The 23158-nt window shown below is 40.0% G+C and overlaps 1 protein-coding gene across 9 annotated transcripts in view; it reads left to right on the top strand.

Annotated features, from left to right (window-relative positions):
- USP28 (ubiquitin specific peptidase 28) overlaps positions 1 to 23158 on the top strand; it is a 56620-nt gene that overhangs the window by 22978 nt on the left and 10484 nt on the right. For 6 of the 9 annotated variants that reach the window (XM_064482063.1, XM_031443688.2, XM_064482064.1 and 3 more), the window contains 11 exons: positions 1915 to 2001; positions 2705 to 2842; positions 3810 to 3883; positions 4613 to 4692; positions 5817 to 5965; positions 7732 to 7859; positions 10424 to 10519; positions 13595 to 13774; positions 15673 to 15893; positions 19657 to 19727; positions 21483 to 21711. In XM_064482063.1, coding sequence (XP_064338133.1) covers positions 1915 to 2001; positions 2705 to 2842; positions 3810 to 3883; positions 4613 to 4692; positions 5817 to 5965; positions 7732 to 7859; positions 10424 to 10519; positions 13595 to 13774; positions 15673 to 15893; positions 19657 to 19727; positions 21483 to 21711 — 1453 coding nt within the window. The remainder of the gene's footprint in view (positions 1 to 1914; positions 2002 to 2704; positions 2843 to 3809; positions 3884 to 4612; positions 4693 to 5816; positions 5966 to 7731; positions 7860 to 10423; positions 10520 to 13594; positions 13775 to 15672; positions 15894 to 19656; positions 19728 to 21482; positions 21712 to 23158) is intronic. The other 3 variants (XM_064482060.1, XM_031443685.2, XM_064482066.1) reach the window with 1 other exon arrangement.

Below are 23158 nucleotides of genomic sequence, written 5' to 3'. Positions count from 1 at the left end.
GCTGGCACCAGAATGCAATAGTGGGATTTTTTGAAATGTGCAGGTCTGCCGAAGGTTGTCGCCTTACGTGGACAGTGGTATCAACTTGTCCTGTTTTACTGGGACTTTCTCTTAGCAGCGCTCTGAAACGCTTAAGTGGAAAATTAAACTCATTTAAGTTGGAGGATTTGCTGGTGCAATGAAAGGACCAAAGGGCAGTTTGAGAATATAATAAAGGATGCTTAGAGACCGTGGAATCAAAGCTGGCGAGAGGGAGAAGTGAAGACAGAGGAGCTAATGGCTGAGAAGACAGGAGAGAGGTCCGTTCGCTTGGGTTCCTGATAAAGTCAAAGCACAGGTGTCCTGTGGGTCCTTGAACAAATAAGCCAGAAGACAGGCTGTGGTCCAAGAGGCGGATTTTCTGAATTTGTGATCTGAGAATTGGCAGCTTTTCAGGTATAGATGTATCCTGGGTGTGGATGTGGGTGTGGAGGTGGAGTAGAGGGCTAGATCACAAGGGGTAGGATGCTCAGGAAGCCAGGGGGTCCCTGGGCTGAACGAATGTGCCTTTGTTCCCTCAGCAAATATGAGCCGGACACCTGCTGTGTGTTCTAAGCCCTTGAGATATAGGAGTGAGCAAAACCAAGACAGAGCCTTTCTCTTGTGGAATTTAGATTCTTGTGACGCAAGACAGACAAGGAACAATTTGTAGGAAATAAATAGTCGAAATAAGCATCAGTAAGTAGTTGAAAAACTAACTAGTTAACTTGGCAAATCAATTTATATGATCTGTTAAACTGTGGTCAGTGTGACAGGAAAGAGAGCAGGACAAGGGGTCCTGGAGTCCCTGCAGGAGGGATGGGAGCAGGTTCCGACGTCAACCGTGATGTTACGTTAGGTGTCGGGATGGGGATGGGATTGGAGCAGGTGCCGGGTTCGCAGCAGGTGGGGGAGGGAGCAAGGCAGCTGCTGTGGGAGAACGTTCTGGAAAGCACAGAGCCATGGCCGCAAGGTGGGGGCGAGCCTGGCGTGTTCACAGGACATCAAGGAGTCCCCAGGGGCTGTAATGCTAGGAGCGGAGGCAGAGTGGTTGGAGGTGAGACTGGAGAGGTGACTTGTCTTTTATTCTGAGTGAGAGGGGAGTCACTGAGGGTTCTGAGCCGAGGAGTAATAAACTCTGACCCGAGTTTTCGGAGGCTCCCTCTGGCTGCTGGGAGGAGAGCAGAATGGAAGGGGTCGGGGTACAAGTGGAGAGACCGTGAAGGAGGTCACCAGTCGTCACTGAGAGGCGCTGGTGGCCTAGACCAGGCCGTACCACGGATGTAGAGAAGAGGTTGGAATCTTGATTTATTCTGAAGGCGGAGCTGACAGGGTGTCCCTTGGATTGGATGTTGACCGAAGTCACCTAGTAAGGATGGCAGGACTCGGGGTGGTAGGAAGACCTCTTCCCGGACGGTAGCCTTCAGTGAATCAGGAGCTCTGTTTTGGTCATATTAGCAAGGCGGTTGGAAGGACCTGTGTGGAGAGAGAACTGGTACAGGGGAGGCTCTGGAGGCGGGGAGGCCGGCCGTGTGCTGTGATCCAGGTGAGCAGTGAGGGGAGTTCCATTAGAGCCGGTGATAGGGACTGATGGAGAGGAGGTGGTTCTAAATAAAGTAGCGCCCTGAGGCAGAGTGCACGGGGCTTCTTACTTACTGCATGTGCGTGGTTAAGAAAGGGAAGGAGTCAGAGATTGTTCTAAAGTTTGACACTTTGATGGCTGAGGAGAAGAATGTAATTCGTGACACAGAGGCTACAGGGGAGGAAGCAGATGGTGGAGGGTCAAATCGATCCTGGATTGGAAACTGTGTGTAGTTCTTTTAAGGTAAAAAAAAATTTTTTTGCAGCGGTTATTTTGAAAGAAAGGCTGTTGAGCCATTTCTTTCTTTATTTCAGTCTCTCTTTCAATTGCCTGAATTCCGAAGACTTGTTCTCAGCTACAGTCTGCCACAGAACGTACTTGAAAATTGTCCAAGTCACACGGTAAGCTGGCGTCGAGGAGTCTTCACTGTCTAGTCCCCTACATCCCAGGGACCTTTAAATTTTGGTTAAAGCTGGTAGCCGTGTTGCTCTCTGGCTTGTGCAGTGTTGGTTTTCGTTTCCAAATGGCTCTTTTTCTTTGAGACAAGAAATAAGAGTTGACAAGAATGTAAAGCTAAACAGGAATAAAATTAGAAAAACAGTTTCAAGAAGGTGGCGAGTCACCCTGATAGCCTCAGCTTTTCTGCCTGTGGCTGGGAGATTCAGAAACACCTGTTCTGTTTGTGGCCTCCTTCACTGAGGAATGCGGGGGAGCTGGCCTGATGCTGGAGGCCGGGGCCTTCCTGGATGAGACTTTAGTCCGTTTTAGCCAAAGGATGTAGCCTCCTCCCGGAGCTCCAGCCCTTCCCAGGATCTCACCTTCCTGATGCCTTTCCCAGCAGGAGGGAGGGCAGCAGCTTTAGAAAATAAACACTTTTGCTTTCTGACAATGCTCTCTCTGGCTTCTAAACAGGAATTCTTGAGTTTAGGCCCATCCCCTACACAGACCTTATCAGAGTACCTGTAACCTAGTTTGAGACTTGACCCTGACCTAGATCTGTGTAAAAATGAATTAGGGAGTGATCGTTAGCAACTTCTCTCTTTTATGTGTTCAGATTTTCTAAATATGAGAGTATACGAGTATATATTGCTGTCTTTCCTACAGGAAAAGAGAAATATCATGTTCATGCAGGAGCTTCAGTATCTGTTTGCTCTGATGATGGGTTCAAATCGCAAGTTTGTAGACCCTTCCGCAGCCCTGGATCTCTTAAAGGGAGCCTTCCGGTCGCCTGAGGAACAGCAGGTACGGGAAGCCCGCTACCCTCGTGCTTTCCCTCAAACTCTGGAGTTTGGAACGATGCCTTGTTACTGTGACGGTGCTGGTGCTTCATTTCGGCTGTGGAATAAGCTATGAACGTGAGTGAATGGGACCCTGGGTGCCTGAGTGCTTTGGCCCTTCATGATGCCTGGGAGCAGGTGGTAAAAGGATCTCGTGTCTGGGCTGGTTCGCACATATGTACGGGCGTGCTGTGCTGGGGAGGCTGGCAGTTCTAAAGGGAAGAAGAAATAATAGCAGAAAGAATAGAATTATCCAGGGGCTGTTGAAGTGGAAGAGACTGGAAAATATCTCAGTGAATCATGGCAAAGGGTCACCAAGATAAGGAACGTCCATCCTTTGTTGTGGATGGCCCAGATAGAAATACTGTTTTTTCAAAACTGTCTCAACCCGAGTTCGGTAGCTTTTCTGAGCAATCTTTGTCTTCTAGACGTTACTACTTTCCGTTCCCTACCTCCTATTAAAATCAAAGCTGTCACTGGTACAGCAGCTTCTTTCTCATAAAATTACTTTTTTTTCAGTCTATTTATGTAAAGGTCCAACAGTTCTATAAAATTCTCGAAACATTTCATAAAAGTTTCCTTTCTCAGATGTCAGTTGTTCCCTTAGAAGACTGCTCTGTTCTTTGGACCTTTTTAAAGGCCTAACTGGAAGATTTTATTTGTTTGTTAGTTTGTTACAAATAGACGTGGCTGGGAGGGTTAGAGTTCCAGGTTCCTTCTTAACCACAACCCAGTCAGAGATCGCCTCACACGCCTTCCGTGGTATCTGCAGCAGCTGGGTTCCAGAGTTCCCTGTATCTTCAGGACATTTGGCCCTGAAAAAGAAATCCTTTCATAGTAATAGAATCTTAACCACTGGATAAGGGCACATTTTCACTTCCCTAAGTATAGTGTCGGGTCTCATTCTTTTGCAATTTGGGCCTCTCTTCCAGCAAGACGTGAGTGAATTCACACACAAGCTCCTGGACTGGCTAGAGGATGCATTCCAGCTAGCGGTTAATGTCAAGTGAGTGCTGAGTGTTTCTTTGTACATCCTTCCTACTCATGTGGTCCAGTGATGACCGTGGTATGGGGGAAATGATTCTTCCCAGGTGGGAATTGCTGATTTTTACCAAAGCCCGTGGGGTAACCACTCATATTTGTCATTGTTCATCCCCATTGCCTTTGGTTTTCCCCTCTAAGGCTGTAGATAACCATACTAGCCTGCAGCTTTTTACTAAAAGGACTGTAACTGTTAACTTTGTTACAAAGTCATGACCTGTGCTGTAAAACGTATTAAAAAAGGTCAAATCAATCCTTGATATGAACTTGATAGTATAATATGGATAGACTGAATTTCTGTTGTGCCACTGGGAAAGCTGTTTTGCATTCGTTTGCAAAACTGCACAAGAGAGTTCACTGTTACTTTTTATACAACTTCAGTACCTTATATACTTCTGTCAGTGGGTATGGGTTACGCATTGAATGTGTCCACATACATATATTTGCATGTATGACCCCATTAGACTTTCAGCCCCTTCAGCTCAGTGATCATGCCTGTTGTCTTTATGTCTCCAGAATTTAGGACCATGCTGGGCATATACTTGAACTGAACTAATCTGTTACTTCTTTTAGCACATACCTGACTCTTTGGGGTTGATGAAAAATGTATTATTCTTGCCTTTGAATGATGGTTGGGTTTAGTGTATTGCTTATCTGATCCAAATGATACAGAAGTATTTCCTTTTTTTTAAAGTAGCGATCCCAGGAGCAAACCTGAAAATCCCATGGTGCAGCTGTTCTACGGCACTTTCCTCACTGAAGGGGTTCGTGAAGGTAAATTCTCTGCTCTAAATGTTAATTTGAGACTTGTAACCACAACTCTGTAACTGTGAAGAGGCTTGACAGTCAGACAAACGCAGGTCTGAACACTTGTTCTGCCTCTTAGTATTTGTGCAGCCGTGGACAAACTATGTGAGATCCTGAGTCCTCGGTCTCTTCATCTGTAAAATGGGCACAGTATTTGTCTCAGAGTTGTTCTATTAAATTGTGTGATACTTGCACAGTCCAAATCTTGTATTAATGTCAGACACACACTGATGTTATTCAGTTTTCTCTGTGTTGTTTTCTCTGACATAAATCTAATCCCAAGGTGTCGTTGAGTTAGGTGGCCAAAAATGTTTGTCTACTGTAGAGGCTTCTCTAAGCTGCCTGTGGCCAGCCATTCTCCATCTAACCCCTGTCGTCTTACTACTCCTCTGATACCCTTTTTAAAACAATCTAATACCACTATCTCTCTAAAAAAAATCAAATATCCAATTTGTTTTATAATTTTATAAGTATATAAATATATAATTTTATACGTGTAAAAATAAACACAGACTTTCCCATATATATACTTTTTTACAGTTTGTTTTAATCAGGATCCAGATGTGGTTCATTTATGATTGGTTGATATGTCTCTTAAGTTATTTTCAAAATCTCTCTCTCCCCCATCCTTTCTTCCTTTAGAGATTTTTTTTTTAAGAAATTAGGTTGTATGTTCTCTAATACACTTCGCAGTTTAAAATGGTGCTGCTTACCCATCTGTGATACGGTTTAACATGTTCCTCTCTGCTCCTCTTTCTGTAAATGGGTAGTTAGGTCTAGAGTTTGACGAGATTCACGTAAGGTTTTTTAAGTCAGTCAAGACTAGTTCACAGGTAGCTGGGCAGTGTTTGATCAGGAGATGTGTAACGTCGTGTAACGTCCAGTTGTCTGTCTTTCTGTGCTATTAACAGGTGTTAATGACCTGTGCCCGGCTCCGCTGGTTCCTTAGAGGTTGCCGTACAGGCTGAGAACACTTCTAACCAGTTCTCAGAGGCGCTGAACTAAGAAGATACTGTCTCTGTGGTGCCAGGAAAAAGGCTTTAGAAAGCAGTAGTGATGTCTCTAAAAAAGCAATCTATTTCTTTGCCTAGGAAAGCCCTTTTGTAACAACGAGACCTTCGGCCAGTATCCCCTTCAGGTAAATGGTTATCGCAACTTAGACGAGTGTTTGGAAGGGGCCATGGTGGAGGGCGACATTGAGCTGCTTCCTTCTGATCATTCAGTGAAGTATGGACAAGAGGTGAGTTGGGTATTTTTATTTGCTTAGCCAATGACAAAGCCACTTCAACAGGACAGAGCTTTGGGGCAAGCTGTTTTCACACCACATATTAAATACCTTTACACTTATCAGAGCTAGTCTGAAGTCTGTCATGAGTTGAGAAGTATTAGTGAGTCTTAGTGTTTGAGAAATATAGTCTCATATGAATTTTGAGTTAATCACATAAAGGTTGTGTGCTGCTTCTGATGTTTTAAGTATAATCAAGTTTCTTTCTGTTGAAGCCTACCTGTACCTGGGTAGGGAGAACCCACTGCCTCCATATTTTCAGAGGGTGAAAGTGCAGTGATTAACTCCTCTGGTATGCCAGTTAGAGTATTTTCCCTATTATAGTATTTGCTATTCTCAATTGTAAAGTCTGCCTTTGCTTTAACATTTTTTTTTTAATCTAGGATTCATTTATTTTTGTTGGTTGGAAAGAAAGTGGGAAGTTAGAGGGGGAGAGAGCAACGGTAATTAATACCTCAAAATTTGGATTGAGTTAAGAATTAGTGAGTTACATTGAAGGATACTTGTCAGCACCACACAGCTTGGATCATTCTCCTTTCATCATACATTTTGAAACAGAATTGCGTTTTATATGAGTCCAATTCAGTGATTACTATAAGGGAAAGGAAATCTTTCTTGAATTAAAATAGAGAGCCTAACATGAGCCTCATCAAAGTGCATTAGCTGCAGAGCAGGGTTGGACCTGACAGCTGCTGCCTCCCTGGCTTTTCAGGGGAAGTACTGATTCCTGATTGGGAGACATAACATGTGTGCCATCTGTTCGGAGCTGATGATCGCTCTTACAAAAGAAGAGACATGTTCACTAGTTACTAAGACCCCTGGAGACCTTTATTCAAGAATGGGAACTCTCTGTTAAAAAACAAAATAGAGAATTATGCCTGTTTAGATTTAACCCTGAGGTAGGCAGGCTGTCTGGATTCACCTCATGCCGACAAGGGTGTGGAGGGAATGGAGCTGTTTGCACCTTTGGTAAGGGAAAGATCACCAGGCTGTTCATATAGGTGGCATACAGGTGAAGTGAACAGAAATGCCTTTCCTGGTTTAGCATTTCCTCATCTGTGATCAGTGACAGTTGAGCGCTCTTTTATAACTTGATGCTTTCTTTTCCTGAAACTCAAGGTAACATTATAGGTGGATTTGACTAAATCCTTTATGAGATCTGGAAATTCTTGGAATTCAGGGATATTCTCAGCAACTTGAGAACTCATAATTATGAGGCTATTTCAAGTTTCCTTTTTTAAAAAATTGGGGATTCAAATTATGGTTACCAGACTTTAATAGTATGTAATATTATGTATACATATTAGTCTTTTTAGATAATTTCTAATTCTTTGGTTAGGCTAGCCATTTTCTGCAGGGTTTGAACCTCTTTGGAATACTGATGATCCAGTGAATGATATGTAGATTCTTGGTGCATTTCACATATTTAAGGGTTGTTATTTCTGAGGATGATAGTTGAGTTAAAATGTTGTTGACTGGCTCATAAATTTGGAATCTTGAGGAGTGTTTAACCATATTCTCTAAGAAGGGATGATTTTAAGTGGTCAATTTATTATTTGAGATTAAAAAAAAAAAAAAAAACCTCTGTAGTATGACTTAGATTTGAATATAAATTCTATACCAAAAGAAGAAAGTCTGATGAGGGACATACTAAATCTGGCTGGCATATTACATTTCCTAAAATTAACTTCTCTCTCCCGCATTTCTACTCCTGACAATAGCGTTGGTTTACGAAGCTACCTCCAGTGTTGACCTTTGAACTCTCAAGATTTGAGTTCAATCAGTCCCTTGGTCAGCCAGAGAAGATTCACAATAAGCTGGAATTTCCTCAGATCATCTATATGGACAGGTGAGTTTGGTGGTTGATTGGCTTCTTGATGTACTGCAGCAGTAGAAGTGAGCAGGTACTAAGCGTGTGGTACATAGGACGCTCCTGGAGGTCTTGATACTGTGGAAATTGGGATTCAGTAGATCTAGGTTGGGGCCAAAGAGTTTGCATGTCTAAGAAGCTCTCAGGGTGATGCTAATGATGCTTCTGATCTCTGGACCACAATTTGAGTAGCTTGGCTTTGGTAAAAGCCCTGCTAATCTGTGCTGATAAACAGTATGAAGAGTAGCTGCAGTGTATTCATTTCTCATCTAAATACTATCTGTACTTTGGAAAAAAAAATTCTAGGCAGACTTAATAGAATTTTAATCTATTTAAAGTCTAGTTTATTGACATACAGTTTACATAAAAAGAAATGTTGCCATTCTTAGGCATACAGCCAGTGAGTTTTGACGAATGTTTACAGCCAAGTAACCACCATCACAGTCAAGATAGAGAACATTTCCATCACCCAGGAAGTTCCCTCATACCCCATTGCGGTCAGGCCCTTTCCCCCACCCCCAGGCAACCACTTTCTTGTTTTCTGGCCCTGTGGTTTTGTCACTTCTAGAATGTCATAGTTAGGGACATTAATACTCAGTATGAACCCTGTTGTGGCCGTCTTCTTCCACTTGGAATAATGTTTTTGGAGTCCATTGGTGTCGTTGAGTGTCAGAGCAGCCTTTCTTAGCTGTTGAGTGGTGTTACAGCGAATGGATGTGCTACAGTGTTTTTTCCATTTACCGATTGATGGACATTTCGGCTGTCTCCATTTTTAAGCTGTTACGAATAAAGCTGCTGTGAACTTTCACATAAAAGTCTTGGTGTGGTTTTTAGTGCTTCTGGGTAAAATACCTAGGAGTGAGATTGCTGGGTCATATGAAAAGTATATTTTTTTACTTTATAAGAAATTTCCAAACTGTTCTCTAAAGTGGCTGTGCAATTTTGCACTCTTATCAGCGGTGTGTGAGAGCTCTGTTTGCTCGAAATCCTCACCAGTATTTGGAATTATCAGTCTTTTAAATTTTAACCATTCTATTCGGTCTGTAGGAATATCTTATTTTTCTTTTGACTTATGTTTCCCTGATAATTTACAGTGTTGGGCATCTTTTCATGTGCTTAATTAATGGTGATTTGTCTCTTTTCTTAGGCGAAGTGTCTGTTCATCTTTTATGCGCTTTTTAATCTGGTTGATTGTGCTCATACTGATTCTAAGAGTTCTTTGTGTATTTTAGATGCAAATCCAAATAGTCCCTGTCTCTGCTTGTCTCTTCTACTTTCTTACCAGTGTTTTTAGAAGAGCAGGAGTTTTTAGTTTCGATGAAGTCTCATGTATCAGTTGCTCTTCTATAGTTTTTGCTTCTTGTATTCTAATTAAGAAATCTGCCAAACCAGGGTCACAAAAGTTTTCTATTTTCTCCTATAAATTTTGTAATTTTAACTCTTGTATTCATGTCTGTGACCCATTTTGAGTTTATTTTTACGTATAGTATGAGGTAAGGGGATTTTTCTTTTTGCAGGAGTGGGAAAGGAGGCGTGTGGATGTCCAATTATTCCAGTGCCATTCACTGAAAGGACTCCCTTTTCCCCCATTGAATTTTTTTTTTTTCAAAAATTGATTGAACCTACATCTGCGGGCCTTTTCTTTATTCTGTCTGTTGTGTAATCTTACGCCAGTACTACACTGTCTTGGCTACTGTGATATTATTGTACTATCTTGACATCAGATAGTGTAAACCTCAAAGTTTGTTCTTTTTTCAAAATTGTTTTGGTTATTCTGGTCCACTTCTATCTAAATACTAGAATCGACTTGTCAAAACCCCTAATAGCTATTGGGATTTTGATTTGGATTGTGTTGAACCTATAGATCAATTGGGGGAAACTGACATCTTGATAATTTTTAGTCCTTTAATTCATGAATGCAGTATTGCTCCGTTTATTTAAGTCCTTGTTAATTTCTCTCAACAGGGATTTATAATTTTTTGTGTAAGGGTCTTCCACATATCTGGTTGTTTATCCCTAAATAATTATTTGCTTTTGATGTTATTACAAGATTTTTAAAAAAAAAATTTACTTTTCATTTCTTCTTTACAAGCATACAGGAATGCACTGGATTTTTTCCTCTTTCTTTCTAAATTGACTTTGCATCTTTTGACCTTACTAAATTCACTTATTAGTTCTGATGCATTTTTGGAGATTCCTTGAGATTTCCTATATAGATGATTTTTACATGTTACTTGCAACTAAAGGCAGTTTTACTTCTTCCTTTACTATCTGTATGACTTTTATTTCTTTTTACCTTACTGCACTGGCTATGGCTCCAGTAAAACATTGACTGGAAGAGGCAAGAGTGGTTATCCTTGCATTGTTCCTGATCTTAAGGGGAAAGCTTTCAGTCTCTCACCATTAAATATGATGTTAGTTCTGCGCTTTCAAAGGTGTCATTTGTCTGATTAAGGCAGTTTCCTTGTATCCCAAGTTTGCTGAAACTGTGTCATTAACGTTTTTAAATATAAATTGTGTTTGTGGGATTATCATTTGCTTAGGTACATGTACAGGAGCAAAGAGCTTATTCGAAGTAAGAGAGAGTGTATTCGAAAGTTGAAAGAGGAAATAAAAGTTCTGCAGCAGAAACTGGAAAGGTGAGTCGTGGACACCTTGTATTTAGAAATGTGAAAGGTAAGAGTGAGTCATTAAAATCAGATAATTTGCTAATATTTAAAAAATAATTCAGAGTTTAAGCATTAATGTGTATTTTATAAAATAGCTAAGAAAAAATTATTCCTAAGTGTGAAGCAGTCGTCTTTAAGATGAGCAAATTGTGTCCTTGGGGCGCTATTCCCCGGGGGACCCTCGTGACCCAGTCCCACAGTCGATTATCGGTGGTGCACTGAAGGCAACCTAAGTTCTGATTTCATAGCCCTTTACCTTTTCTACCCACCTTGCCACCTTTTCCCACAAACACGGGAGAGGTAACTGTCACAAAACCCCAACCCCTTTGTCTTGGGAGAGCAGTTGTTGAGGTGCTGGGGAGGTAAGACAGCGGTGTTCTCCTGGAGCAGCGCTGATTCAAACTGAGGGCTTGTGCTCCTGACACGTCCAAAGCCCCTTCTCTTGCAGGGGAATCTGTCCCTTTTTGTTCACTTGTTTTGCAGGTGCTGTTTCTGTGGAATCACCCTGTGCCTACTAAGGAGTCCGTGTCATTTCTCTCTAGTCAGAGGAGAGCCCATTGATTTGGAATTTAGGAAGGAAATCCCATCCAGTGTCAATGGCTTTTTTCCGCTTTATCTGCTTAACAGTTTTGCTGCCTCCACCGCACCGCTTCTACCCGTTTCGTTGCTAGGTCAGAAACTTCCCTGAGAAGCAGAACTTCCCACAGCAGCCCCAGAAAGACCCTGCACCTGTAGGTGCCTCTCCCCTTTTAAGATCCAGCGTCTAGTTGCCTTTGACCTACGCTGATGATCGGTCCCTCAGATGCTGTCCTGGAAGAGATTCACAGGGCTTTATACCTGCAGCAGTATTTTACTTCTAAGGTCTTAGTGATACTTCATAAGATCAGAAAATTTTAATTGTTTTTATACAACCGGATATACCTGATGCATTATAGCTCAAAGATGCTCAATTTGCCAGGAACCATCAAGCCATTCTGGCTTATATTAGATTTTAAAATAGTGCACAGGAGCATTTTCTATACTCTGGATACTACTTCTTTTTAAAATAAAATGACTTTTTAAATTTCAGATAATTTTACTTGGATAATTTTTTAAAAAATGGTTTCCCTGTGTATGACGTAATCCTGGGAATAATAACAAGAAACTGTTCATGGACACTGTTAGATGGGAGAGCTGAGGCAGAGGAGCATGGCTTTTATGGGGCTTTTACACTTTTTTGTATTTGGATTTTCTTACCAGGTGCCTGCATTGCTTCTATCATTTAAAAAAATTAAAATGTTCACTATTTCTTCTATAAGGTACTTTGATATAATATTGAAAATAAGGTTTCTTGTATACAGTGTAGACATCTTTTTTAGAACTACTTTTGCTTTGATTCTACCAAATTGTACTAAAGGTACTGCACTGTATGCAGCAGTTGGTCTAAAGGAATTCAGTAGAACAGGAAAATTGTTGTGCCATAAAATGGAAGATAAGTTTTTTAGACAAAATTTTTTCCTGAAATTTTGCATGTGTCATTAAAATACAACAAACCTGGGAAGAGTTACAGATGTAAAATGATGACTTAAAATCTTACAACAGATAATCAGTGTTGCATTGCTAATAAAATGTTTTCCTTTGGTCCAAGCCAGTAATATTAATAAATTATTTCAACAAACACTGTGGGCTTAAGACATATTAATCGTATCTATGGGATAGGCAAGAGGTTTAGATCACGTACTGTAGGAGAGAGGAGATGTTCCTTCCAGCGTTAGGGAGAATGGCACATTGAGGGAGGACTTTCTGGAGAAAGTAGATCTTGAAAGATAAGTGGAATTTAGAGAAAATGATAACTGAAATTAAGCCAAAGAAATAGATCTAAGGAATAGAACAGTTCTTTAAAGTTTCTCTAGCCTTACATATTTAACATCCTTTCCAATGAAAGCTCTAGCTCTCTGGCAGGCAGATCTACAGGAAAAATCATTCTGTTTCTCCTTTAAATTAGGATGAACTCTTTGCTACATACTCTCTAACATGTGGTTGATTTGGGGTCACATTATGTTTTATTTTTCATTTCATAATGCCCTTTTTGATATAGGAATAGCTTTTCTTCTTCCTAGTTCTGTACCTGTTTCTTTCCTTCACTTTGTTTGGAGAAGAAAAATATGAAGTGACTCCATCCTTTTGTAAATGGAATCCCAGAATCAGAGAGTTTACCTGTGCCAATGAGTCAGCTGAATTACTGTGCTATTTAGACTCTCTCCTGTAGTGAAGTGTACAATTCATTAAGGTCAATCTCTTTGCTGAGCATAGCATATGCTAGTACTGGCAGAACACTGGGTATTATTAAAATAATTTATGAGTTATTTTGGTTACATATTGAAGATATTTATTACATATTAATCCCAAGGGAACCTTCAATAATTTATACCTGGCCCGTGCTTTTAAATGAGTATGTGAATAACAGGGTACGTAGGACTCTGCAGAGGAAAGATTTGCCAGTTTTCTTTTTTTTTTTTTTTTTTGGTTTTCTATGAATCCCATTTTTTTAAGTTGAAGTATAGTCAGTTTACAGTTGTGTTGCCAGTTTTCTTAAACGCTGAGCTTTGTCAACACCTCCTTCCCATTTCCAGCTTTCTCTTTCTCAGGTTTCCTAGTTGCAAAGTACCTGATCTAAAGGGCAGCAGAGAAAAAAACCCTTGGGACTGGTTCACTAACATTATTTTCAGATTTGAGCACTGGTGAAATCTCTCTTTTCCTTTAAGAAACAGCTCTTACTTTTATCGCCAGAGCCTAAGTGTGATGTGAGTCAGGAGAGAGCGTAACGGGCCTGACTTTGACTGGGAGCCCACTTGAAAGACTTTCTGCCAGGTGTAAAAGTGTAGTGTTACCGCTTCTCACTTTTGTAATTAGAGGACGTTCGCTCTGTGGATTAACGTAGTGAATGTTGCGTAGCCTTCAGGAGTAAGCCTATCCACTGACTCCCCGCACAGTAACAGACCTTCTCAGCAAGCCTGAAGATGCAGGACAGGCTTGGCAGCGGAGTACCGCTTTCTCGCCCCGCAGGTATGTGAAGTACGGCTCGGGCCCGGCTCGGTTCCCACTCCCGGACATGCTGAAATATGTTATTGAATTTGCTAGCACAAAACCTGCCTCAGAAAGCTCTCCATCTCCAAGTGATGCACGCGTGACATTACCACTTTCTTCAGTGCACTGCCCGGCATCTGACCTGACATCCAAGGAAAGGTAATGAAGACAAGTTTTAAAAATAGTATGCACGTGTTGGGGTTTTTGGTTTAATTTGAACTGTGCGCCATCTTTCCACCTGATTAACACTCACCCCCTAAGAGCTCAAGGGCCACGAGCTCTTTGTCTTAAAGGGGAGGATTTTGCCAACTGTCACGTGGAGGGAGTGTGCCTTGTCTTGCCCGCAGGATAGTCAGGATTATTTCAGAGGTGTCTTGAGCTGTCCCAGTGAACAGTGTCCGTTCTCTACCAGGGCCACTAGTTTTGAGCTAGCCACAAGCTAGCTGCCACTAAGGCCTTGCTCACAGGAAACCCTCCGCCCCTGACATTCCAAAACATCTCATTCTCTCAGCTGCTGCTGAAGTATGTTCCACCAGCTAAATGTCAAGGAAAGAGAAACTTACTCATAAATGTAAAATTAAAATATGAAAAAGAACTGGCTAGAAGTTGAAGAGGACAGCCTAGAGGGGCTTATCTAGAAAAGAAGCAGGGAGGCCAAGTCACACGAGCCCTTGGTTCTCTCCCAGCTCAGCTACGGGCAGCAACCTTGTGGTCTGTAGGAGCCACCAGGGTCCGCTCGGATCAGATTTGATGTGTGTGTCTAGAATTTATTTTAAAAAAAAGATTATTAATAATCTTTCAATTACTAATAAGAAAACTAGAACCTATTTTTTAAAAAAAGATTACTTAGACTTTTATGTTAAAAAAAAAACCCCAGCCATTCCCCCAGGCGCCCCCCCCACACACAGAATAACATTCATTCATCATGTGTGCGTAGAAGTGTGTCTGTCTGGATAGAACATACCACGTGTTAAGAATGATGATCTCTAGGCAATGGCATGAATCAAGGAATGGGGGATTCTTTTACTTTTTATACTCTACTTATGTGTTTGGATTTTTGTAGAATGTTTTTATGTCCTTTAATGAAATAGAAGTGGTTTCAATTTTTAAAAAGAGCCTTGGCAGTCTGTTTAATCACATAAAATAATACTGCTTGATGTTAGATTTTAAAATTACTCTGTGTGTGTGTGTGTGTGTGTGGTCTTTTTTGAGATTAAGATATCTGCTCCTTTGCTTATATTAGGCTTATTTTTTCATATGTATGGATCCATAGGGAAAAGAGGTTTTCTCCATTATTTTGAGAAAAAGGCGGGTGGGAAAAACAGGGACGGAGGGTTTCTTAAGTCAAAGCTACAGAAAGTTTATGTTCTTCCGTTTTGGTGTGAAACAGAAACCCAAGTATAGTTAGAAGCTTAGTTTATATTCCTGTTTGTGTGCAGGTTGGCAATGCTTAGCAGATAAACTAACATTTACTTTATATACTTTATTCTCAGTTTACAGCAATGATACAAAGGAGTTAACATTCACATTTTATAGCTGAGGCATTAGACTGGGTGTTTAACTAAGGCATGGTTGGGCTGGGATGGCCTGCCTTTCAGTCCTGTGCCCTGTACTCTCCTCGGTGCCACCTGGCTGGTGTTCCTGTGAGATGGATGTTGAGCTGATACTGATTTTTCTTGTGTATATTTTGTTCCTGGATCCGTCTGGATCATCCTACTCTAGTCGGTTGCATCTTGGACACTCTGTAGTTGATTCCTTGACTCTTCCAGTCCCAGTCTCCTCTTTTCCATATTCCTTCTCATCCTTTCTTGATGAGAAGGCATTAGAACAAGGGGTTAGAGAAGCAGGAGCCATAGACTCTTAAACCCAGGCAGATCTGGGTTTAAATCCCTCTCTGCCATTTACTAGCTAAGTTCGGCTCAGCACCTTTCCAGAGTACGCACTCACTGAACTCTGGCTGTACTTTCCCATATAACAGCTTGCCCTGCAGAGCACATTTAGGCCAAGGCATATTTCGGAAATTATCATATGAGCATGTTTTTTTTATCTTCCTTCAGTACAAATGAGGAGAGCACTTCTCAGGATGCTGAAGGTACCTTTTCCTCTTCGGAAGATTCTTCACACAACTCTAAGACAGCAAATAAGCCAGTCACATCTTCCCTGTCTTCCATGGAAATGCCTGCGTACCCGGCTCCTCGAACAGTGACCGACGAGGAGATAAACTTTGTTAAGACCTGCCTTCAGAGGTGGAGGAGCGAGATTGAACAGGATATACAAGGTCAGCTCCTTCAGTTCTTGTAAACACTTACCCTTTGCCTTTTCCATTTGTTTGAATAGTTGGAAGTTTGGTACCTGGGGTACACCTCCTCCCATTGCCATGCAAACTGTTGAATTTGGGCACGGGGCTTGTGACCTCTTCGGTACTTTCTGCTCCCTATAAGATTGAATCACACGTTTCCATTTTACAGTCGTGAAAAGCTCTCTCCTACATTCTCCTCTCAGAATTTCTGGGACTCCCGGGGATCTGAGACATCATGACACTTACTTTGAGAGTTTCTTGCATCTGCTGATTTTCTTTTCCTAGTTTATCTGAACTCTGGCTTCAGTTGACCCAAATTTGTATATATATATTTTTATTGAAGTATACTCAGTTTACAATGTCATGTCAGCTCGTGGTGTACAGCATAATGCTTCAGTCAATACATGAACATACATATATTTGTTTTTGTATTTTTCCATTGTAAGTTACTGTAAGATATTGAATATAGTTCCCTGTGCTATACAGTGTGAACTTGTTGTTTGTCTATTTTATATATATTAGTATCTGCAAACTCCCAGTTTATCCCTTCCCACCCCTTTCCCCACTGGTAACCATAAGTTTGTTTTCTGTGTCTGTGAGTCTGTTTCTGTTTTATAAATAAGTTTGTTTGCCTTTTTTTAATTTTTACGTTCCACATATAAGTAATATCATGCTATTTTTCTTTCTCTTTCTGGCTTACTTCACTTAGAACAACAATCTCCAGGTCCATCCATGTTGCTGCAAAACGACATTATTTTATTATATTTTATGGCTGAGTAATATTCCATTGTATAAATATACCACAGCTTCTTATCCAGTCATCTGTTGATGGACATTTAGGCTGTTTCCATGTCTTGGCTATTGTAAATAGTGCTGCTGTGAACATTGGGGTACATGTATCTTTTTGAATTAAGGTTCCCTCTAGATATATGCCCAGGAATGGGATTGCTGGAACTTATGGTAAGTCTATTTTTAGTCTTTTGAGGAACCTCCATACTGTTTTCCATAGTGGCTGCACCAAACTGCATTCCCACCAACAGTGTAGGAGGGTTCCCCTTTCTCCACACCCTCTCCAGCATTTATCATTTGTGGACTTTTGAATGATGGTCATTCTGAATGATGTGAGGTGATGCCCCATTGTAGTTTTGATTTGCATTTCTCTGCTAATTAGTGATATTGAGCATTTTTTCATGTGCCTATTGGCCATTTTTATGTCTTCATTGGAGAATTGCTTGTTTAGGTCTTCTGCCCATTTTGGGATTGGGTTGTTTGTTTTTTTCTTATTAAGTTGTATGAGCGTATATACATTATATATTCTGAAAATGAAGCCTTTGTCAGTCTCATCTTTTGCAAATATTTTTTCCCATTCCCTAGGTTTTCTTTTTGTTATGCTTATGATTTCCTTTGCTGTGCAAAAGCTTGTAAGTTGAATTAGGTCCCATTTATTTATTTTTGCTTTTATTTCTATAGCCTGGGTAGACTGCCCTAGGAGAACATTGCTGAGATATATGTCAGAGAATGTTTTGCCTGTGTTTTCTTCTAAGAGGTTTATAGTGTCTTATGTTTAAGTCTTTAAGCCATTTTGAGTTTATTTTTGTGTATGGTGTGAGGAGAGTTCTAACTTCATTGAGTGATATGCATCTGTCCAGTTTTCCCAACACTATTTGCTGAAGAGACTGTCTTTACTCCATTGTATGTTCTTGCCTCCTTTAGCAAAGATTAATTGAGCAAATGTTTGTGGGTTTATTTCAGGACCCTCTGTTCTGTTCCATTGATCCATATGTTTTGTTTTTTTACTAACACCATGCTGTTTTGATTACTGTAGCTCTGTAGTATTGTCTGAAGTCTGGGAGAGTTATTCCTCCAACTTCTTTCTTTTTCTTCAGTATTGCTTTGGCAATTCTGAGTCTTTTGTAATTCCATATAAATTTTAGGATTATTTGTTCTAGTTCTGTGAAAAATGTCCTGGGTAATTTGATAGAGATCACATTAAATCTGTGACTGCTTTGGGTAGTATGTCCATTTTAATAATATTAATTCTTCCAATCCAAGAACATGGGATATCTTTCCATTTCTGTAAATCATTTTTAATTTCCTTGATCAATGTTCTGTAGTTCTCCGTGTATAAGTCTTTCACTTCCTTGGTCAGACTTATTCCTAAGGTTTTTATTTTTTTGGATGTAATTTTAAAAGACATTGTTTCTTTATTTTCCTTTTCTGATATTTCACTGTTAGTGTAAAGAAATGCCACTGATTTCTTTATGTTAATCTGGTATCCTGCGACCTTGCTAAATTCTCTACCAGCTCTAGTAGTTTTTGTGGGAAACCTTTAGCTTTTCTATATACAGTATCATGTCATCTGCATATAATGACAGTTTTACCTCTTCTGTTCCAGTTTGGATCCCCCTTTTTTCCTTTTCTTGTCTAATTGCTGTGGCGGGGACTTCCAATACTGTGTTGAATAGACGTGGTGAGCGTGGGCGTCCTGGGTTCTGACAGGAAGGCTTTCAGCTTTTCACCCTTGAGTGTTATCCTGGCTGTAGGCGTGTCATAAGTAGCTTTTATCATGTTGAGACATGTTCCCTCTGTACACACTTTGGTTAGATTTTTATCATGAATGGATGTTGAATTTTATTAAGTGCTTTTTCTGCATCTGTTGAGGTGATCATGTGATTTTTGTCCTTTCTCTTGTTGACGTGTGTCACATTGATTTGCGTGTGTTGAACCATCCTTGTGTCTCTGGGATGAACCCAACTTGATCATGGTGTATAATCTTTTTTATGTATTGTTGTATTCTGTTAGCTAATATTTTGTTGAGGAGTTTTGTTCAACAGGTTATCACTGTGTTCATCAGTGATACTGGCCTATAGTTTTCCTTTTTCGTAGTGTCTTTGTCTGACTTTGGTATCAGGGTGATGGTGGCTTCATAGAATGAGTTTGGGAATATTCCCTCCTCTTCAATCTCTTGGAAGAGTTTGAGAAGGATCACTGTGGGCTCTTCTTTGTATGTTTGATAGAATTCCCCAGTGAAGCCGTCTGATCCTGGACTTTTGTTTGCAGGTTCTATTTCACTTATAGTGATCGGAGTTGACCCAAATTTGTAATTTAGCTTTCCTTAATTTCCACTTTTAAAGTCTTTTCCACATGAAATATGCTTTACTGAAGGTTAATGAGACAAAGACTGAGTGATACACACAGTGAAAAATCAAACTGTTCAACATTCTGTTCTTAAAACTCTTTTGGCCTCGCTGTCATGTTGCTCACTTTCCCTCCACCCCTTCCTTTCTCCTTTTATCTAGAGATAAATGGATAGATGAATGAATGAATGAATAGATAAACAAACAAACAAACAAATAAATAAAATCTAGATTATTCCCAAGTTCTTATTCACAGAAATCTAGCCTTGCCTTTTGCTCTGCCTTCTTTCATGTCCTGTCTCTAGGATGTATATTTGACACCCAAGTGACCCATTAAGGTCTTTTTTCTAGAGATTATTTCTTCTTTTAAGAAATTTTGATGCCAGTTGTAAGAGATCATTTGTTAAAATCTTAATGTAGTTACATGAAACTAAAAGCCTTTATAACCTAAAGTGCTAGCTCATGTAAAACTACATACTCCTTTGTGTTTCGTAGAGTGAAGTTGAAATCGTCAGAACCCCGTGTACAGAGAAGAATGTGCAGAGTTAAAGCAGCCTGTGTGATGTGGAATGAAATCATTGTAACCAAGTGTTCTTTTTTCACAGATTTAAAGAACTGTATTGCAAGCACAACGCAGACTATCGAGCAGATGTACTGTGATCCTCTCCTTCGTCAGGTAGAGTGAAAGCTGACGGGAAGGTAGTCAAGGCGTGTGTGATGGTGCTAGTGGGAGACACCAAGAGAAAATTTGATAGTTTTCTTTGAAATAGAATGGGAACTTCCCTGAGGTATAAAAATGAATTTAGGAAAGAAATTGGCGTTATTCTGTATTTTAGGCAAAAAAAAAAAAAAAAAAAAGAGCAATGTATTTTCTACTGCCAACAGAACCTGAAACTTACTTAATGCTGCCACATGGTATTTTTTGCATATATTAGAAAGATTTATTGTTAAATGTTTTTAAAATCTCATAAAATAGTAATTTAAGTAGTGCAGTGGGGGAAGCTGACGAGGGACTGGTTACCCATCCTTTCCAAAGAACCACGTTCTTCGTGATCCTTCAGTTAGCAGCATGCTTTCAAGCTTTGTTTGTCTGATAACTCCAGGGAGGGCAGGGCAGAAATTCTTAGTATCCACAGAAATTTTTGTGTAGATTAACATTCTGGACATAGAGAATAAAGAGGCTCCAGCTAGGGGCCTGACCTCCAGGGGCTCCCGTGTGAACGGCTGTGGGAGGAGCGGCCTGTTTCTAGGTCACGTGGAGGCACGGTTGTGTCGCATAGCAGGAATGCACTATGTAAATATTAGGTTTTCCCCATTTTCTCTTTTGTATTATTTTAAAAATTTCACCACCAGTAAGAAAGCATGTCAAGTTACTGGTTAAATGAAAGTTTGATTTGATTCGAGGGCTGACTTTCCTTTCTTTCACCAGTAATTACTTGGCACTTAAACATTGCTCTATTTTCTCCACATTGGGAAAAATAAAATGCTTTCCAAATGTTGCAGCAAACAAGTATGTAGTTAAATGGGTTTTCACCCCAATAAGTGGATGATTACTTGCAAGAAGAAATACATCATGTGACTGATTGATAATGAAATACACTAACTTAGATTTTGGTGCCAAATAAAGTAGGCATAGAACAAGATACTTGCTATGCTTGCTGTAGGTCCCAAGTATGCTAAGTACGTTCACAGCATGAGTGGTCATGGTGATTCTGTTTTTAAATAAACTGAGTTTGAAATTCGAGGGATAAATAGGTCTTGGTTATCTTTCATTTTAGGTCTGTAGTCATGGAGTTTAGAGTTGAAAGAGGCCTCAAAGAGATCATCTAGTTCAGCTGTCTGGTTTTAGAGATTCAGGAACTGAGATATAATTGGGAGATTCCAAGGCTACGGATTTTTTTTTTTTTACTTGAGAAGTATGCCTTTTAATTTCATGCTGAGGAAATTCAGTGTAATGCAATTATAATAAGATGGTAGCAAAACAGTTCATTTTCAGTTGTGTAATTAGCAAGTAAAAAACTAGTTGGAAGCTGATCTTCTGAAAGTCCTTTGAATATAATTTTGACTTGGAGAATATGACTTGATGGCTATATGGACTTAATCTTTGGACCTAACCCCAGAGTGTGCGTAAAGAATAGTATGTTAACCAGTAGTTTCAAGTACAAGCTTACCGGCCATCTTGATAAAATGAGTATTAACATGTATAGGAATGTCAACATCGTGCTTTATCAATTCAGAAATATAATGGCAAGGCTGTGTTTTTCTTAGTCTCTCTCGAATCAATTAGATGTTTTGGTGTGAACTCTGTATCAGACACATTTATAGATAGTCAGCTTTCTTATGTCTGATAATTGGGAATAATTTTGAATTTTGAAACTTTAATCGGATGGCTTTGCTTAACCTGTCTCAGGAAGTGCTCTCTGACTTGCAGGTGCCTTACCGCCTGCACGCGGTTCTCGTGCACGAAGGGCAGGCAAATGCAGGACACTACTGGGCCTACGTCTATAATCAGCCCCGACAAGTCTGGCTCAAGTACAATGACATCTCTGTCACAGAGTCTTCCTGGGAAGAGCTTGAAAGAGATTCCTACGGGGGCCTGAGGAATGTTAGTGCTTACTGTCTGATGTACATTAACGACAAGCTACCCCACTTCAATGCAGGTAAAAATTCCTTAGCAGAAGCCAGGGATGGGGAAAATCTGTACTGCTCGGGGAAGGGAACTGTCTTGTAGTTTAAAAAAAAAAAATTTAATTAGAGTTTGTTAGCAAGTATAATGTATTTTGAAAAAGACAAATAGTACAAAAGAAAATAAAAACGAAAAATAAGTTTATCTTGAGCCCAACAAGTATCCATTCTTAGGTTTCTTACATAGTTTTCAAGACATGTTCTATGCAGATGCTAGATTTTATTTATTGATCTCTCTCTCCCACCGCGTTTTCTCCCACAAGGGGGATGTTTTTCCATTCTATTCTGCATCTCTCTCATTAGTTTTTTATCTTAGCAATCTCTATATTTTTAAAAATAGAACCACCCTTTTCTTTTTAACAACCATATAATAATTCCACTGTATGAAATATGTATATGATTTATTAAACCAGCCTCCCATTGATAGACTTTTTTTTTTAACTGAGTTGTAGTCAGTTTACAATGTTGTGTCAATTTCTGGTGTACAGCACAGTGCTTCAGTCATGCATGAATATACATACTCATTTTAATATTCTTTGTCACCTTAAGCTACTACAAAATATTGAATATGTTTCCCTGTGCTACACAGTATAAACTCACCTATGTTATATATAACAGTCAGTATCTGCAAATCTTGAACTCCCGGTTTATCCCTTCCCACTCCCCTCCCCCCTGGCAACCACAAATCTGTAGTCTATGTCTGTGAGTCTGTTTCTGTTTTATATATAAGTTCATTTGCCTGTTTTTTTAGATTCCAGTTATAAGTGATATCATATGGTATTTTTCTTTCTCTTTCTGGGTTACTTCAATCTCCGGTCCATCCATGTTGCTGCAAATGGCATGATTTTATTCTTTTTTATGGCTGAGTAGTATTCCATTGTATAAGTATACCACAACTTCTTTATCCAGTTATCTGTCTGGACATTTAGGTTGTTTCCATGTCCTGGCTATTGTATATACTGCTGCTGTGGACATTGGGGTGCAGGTGTCTTTTTGAACCATTGGTAGACTTTTAAATTGCCTCTAATTTTTTTCTTCTTTAGTGATGTTCTTGTGCACATATTTTTGCACCCTTTGGGGAAAAGCTAAATTTAATAAGTGGATTTGCCTAAACAACTTCATACTTCTCTTACACTACTGCTAATGCTAAGAGCAGTCGTTCATTTTGGTACTTTACTCCTTCCTGCATGCTTTCAAACTTTTTTTCTCTAATAACTTGTAACTCTAAAAGGGAGGCAGGTAGGGCAGGAATTCTTGTTACCAACATTTTCCAGCTGAGGTTGTGCACTTGTCTGGAGTCATACAGCCGGTAAATAAATGGCAGGCCCAAGATGCAAATCCAGTTCTGATTCCAGATTCAGTGCTGTTTTCCATTTATCTTAGTCTTCACTTTCTTCCTCTCACATCCGAGGTCATAGAAGT

This window comes from Camelus dromedarius, chromosome 34 (genome assembly GCF_036321535.1).
Source record: "Camelus dromedarius isolate mCamDro1 chromosome 34, mCamDro1.pat, whole genome shotgun sequence".
Lineage (NCBI taxonomy): Eukaryota > Metazoa > Chordata > Mammalia > Artiodactyla > Camelidae > Camelus > Camelus dromedarius.
This window is presented reverse-complemented; position numbering and strand designations above follow the sequence as displayed.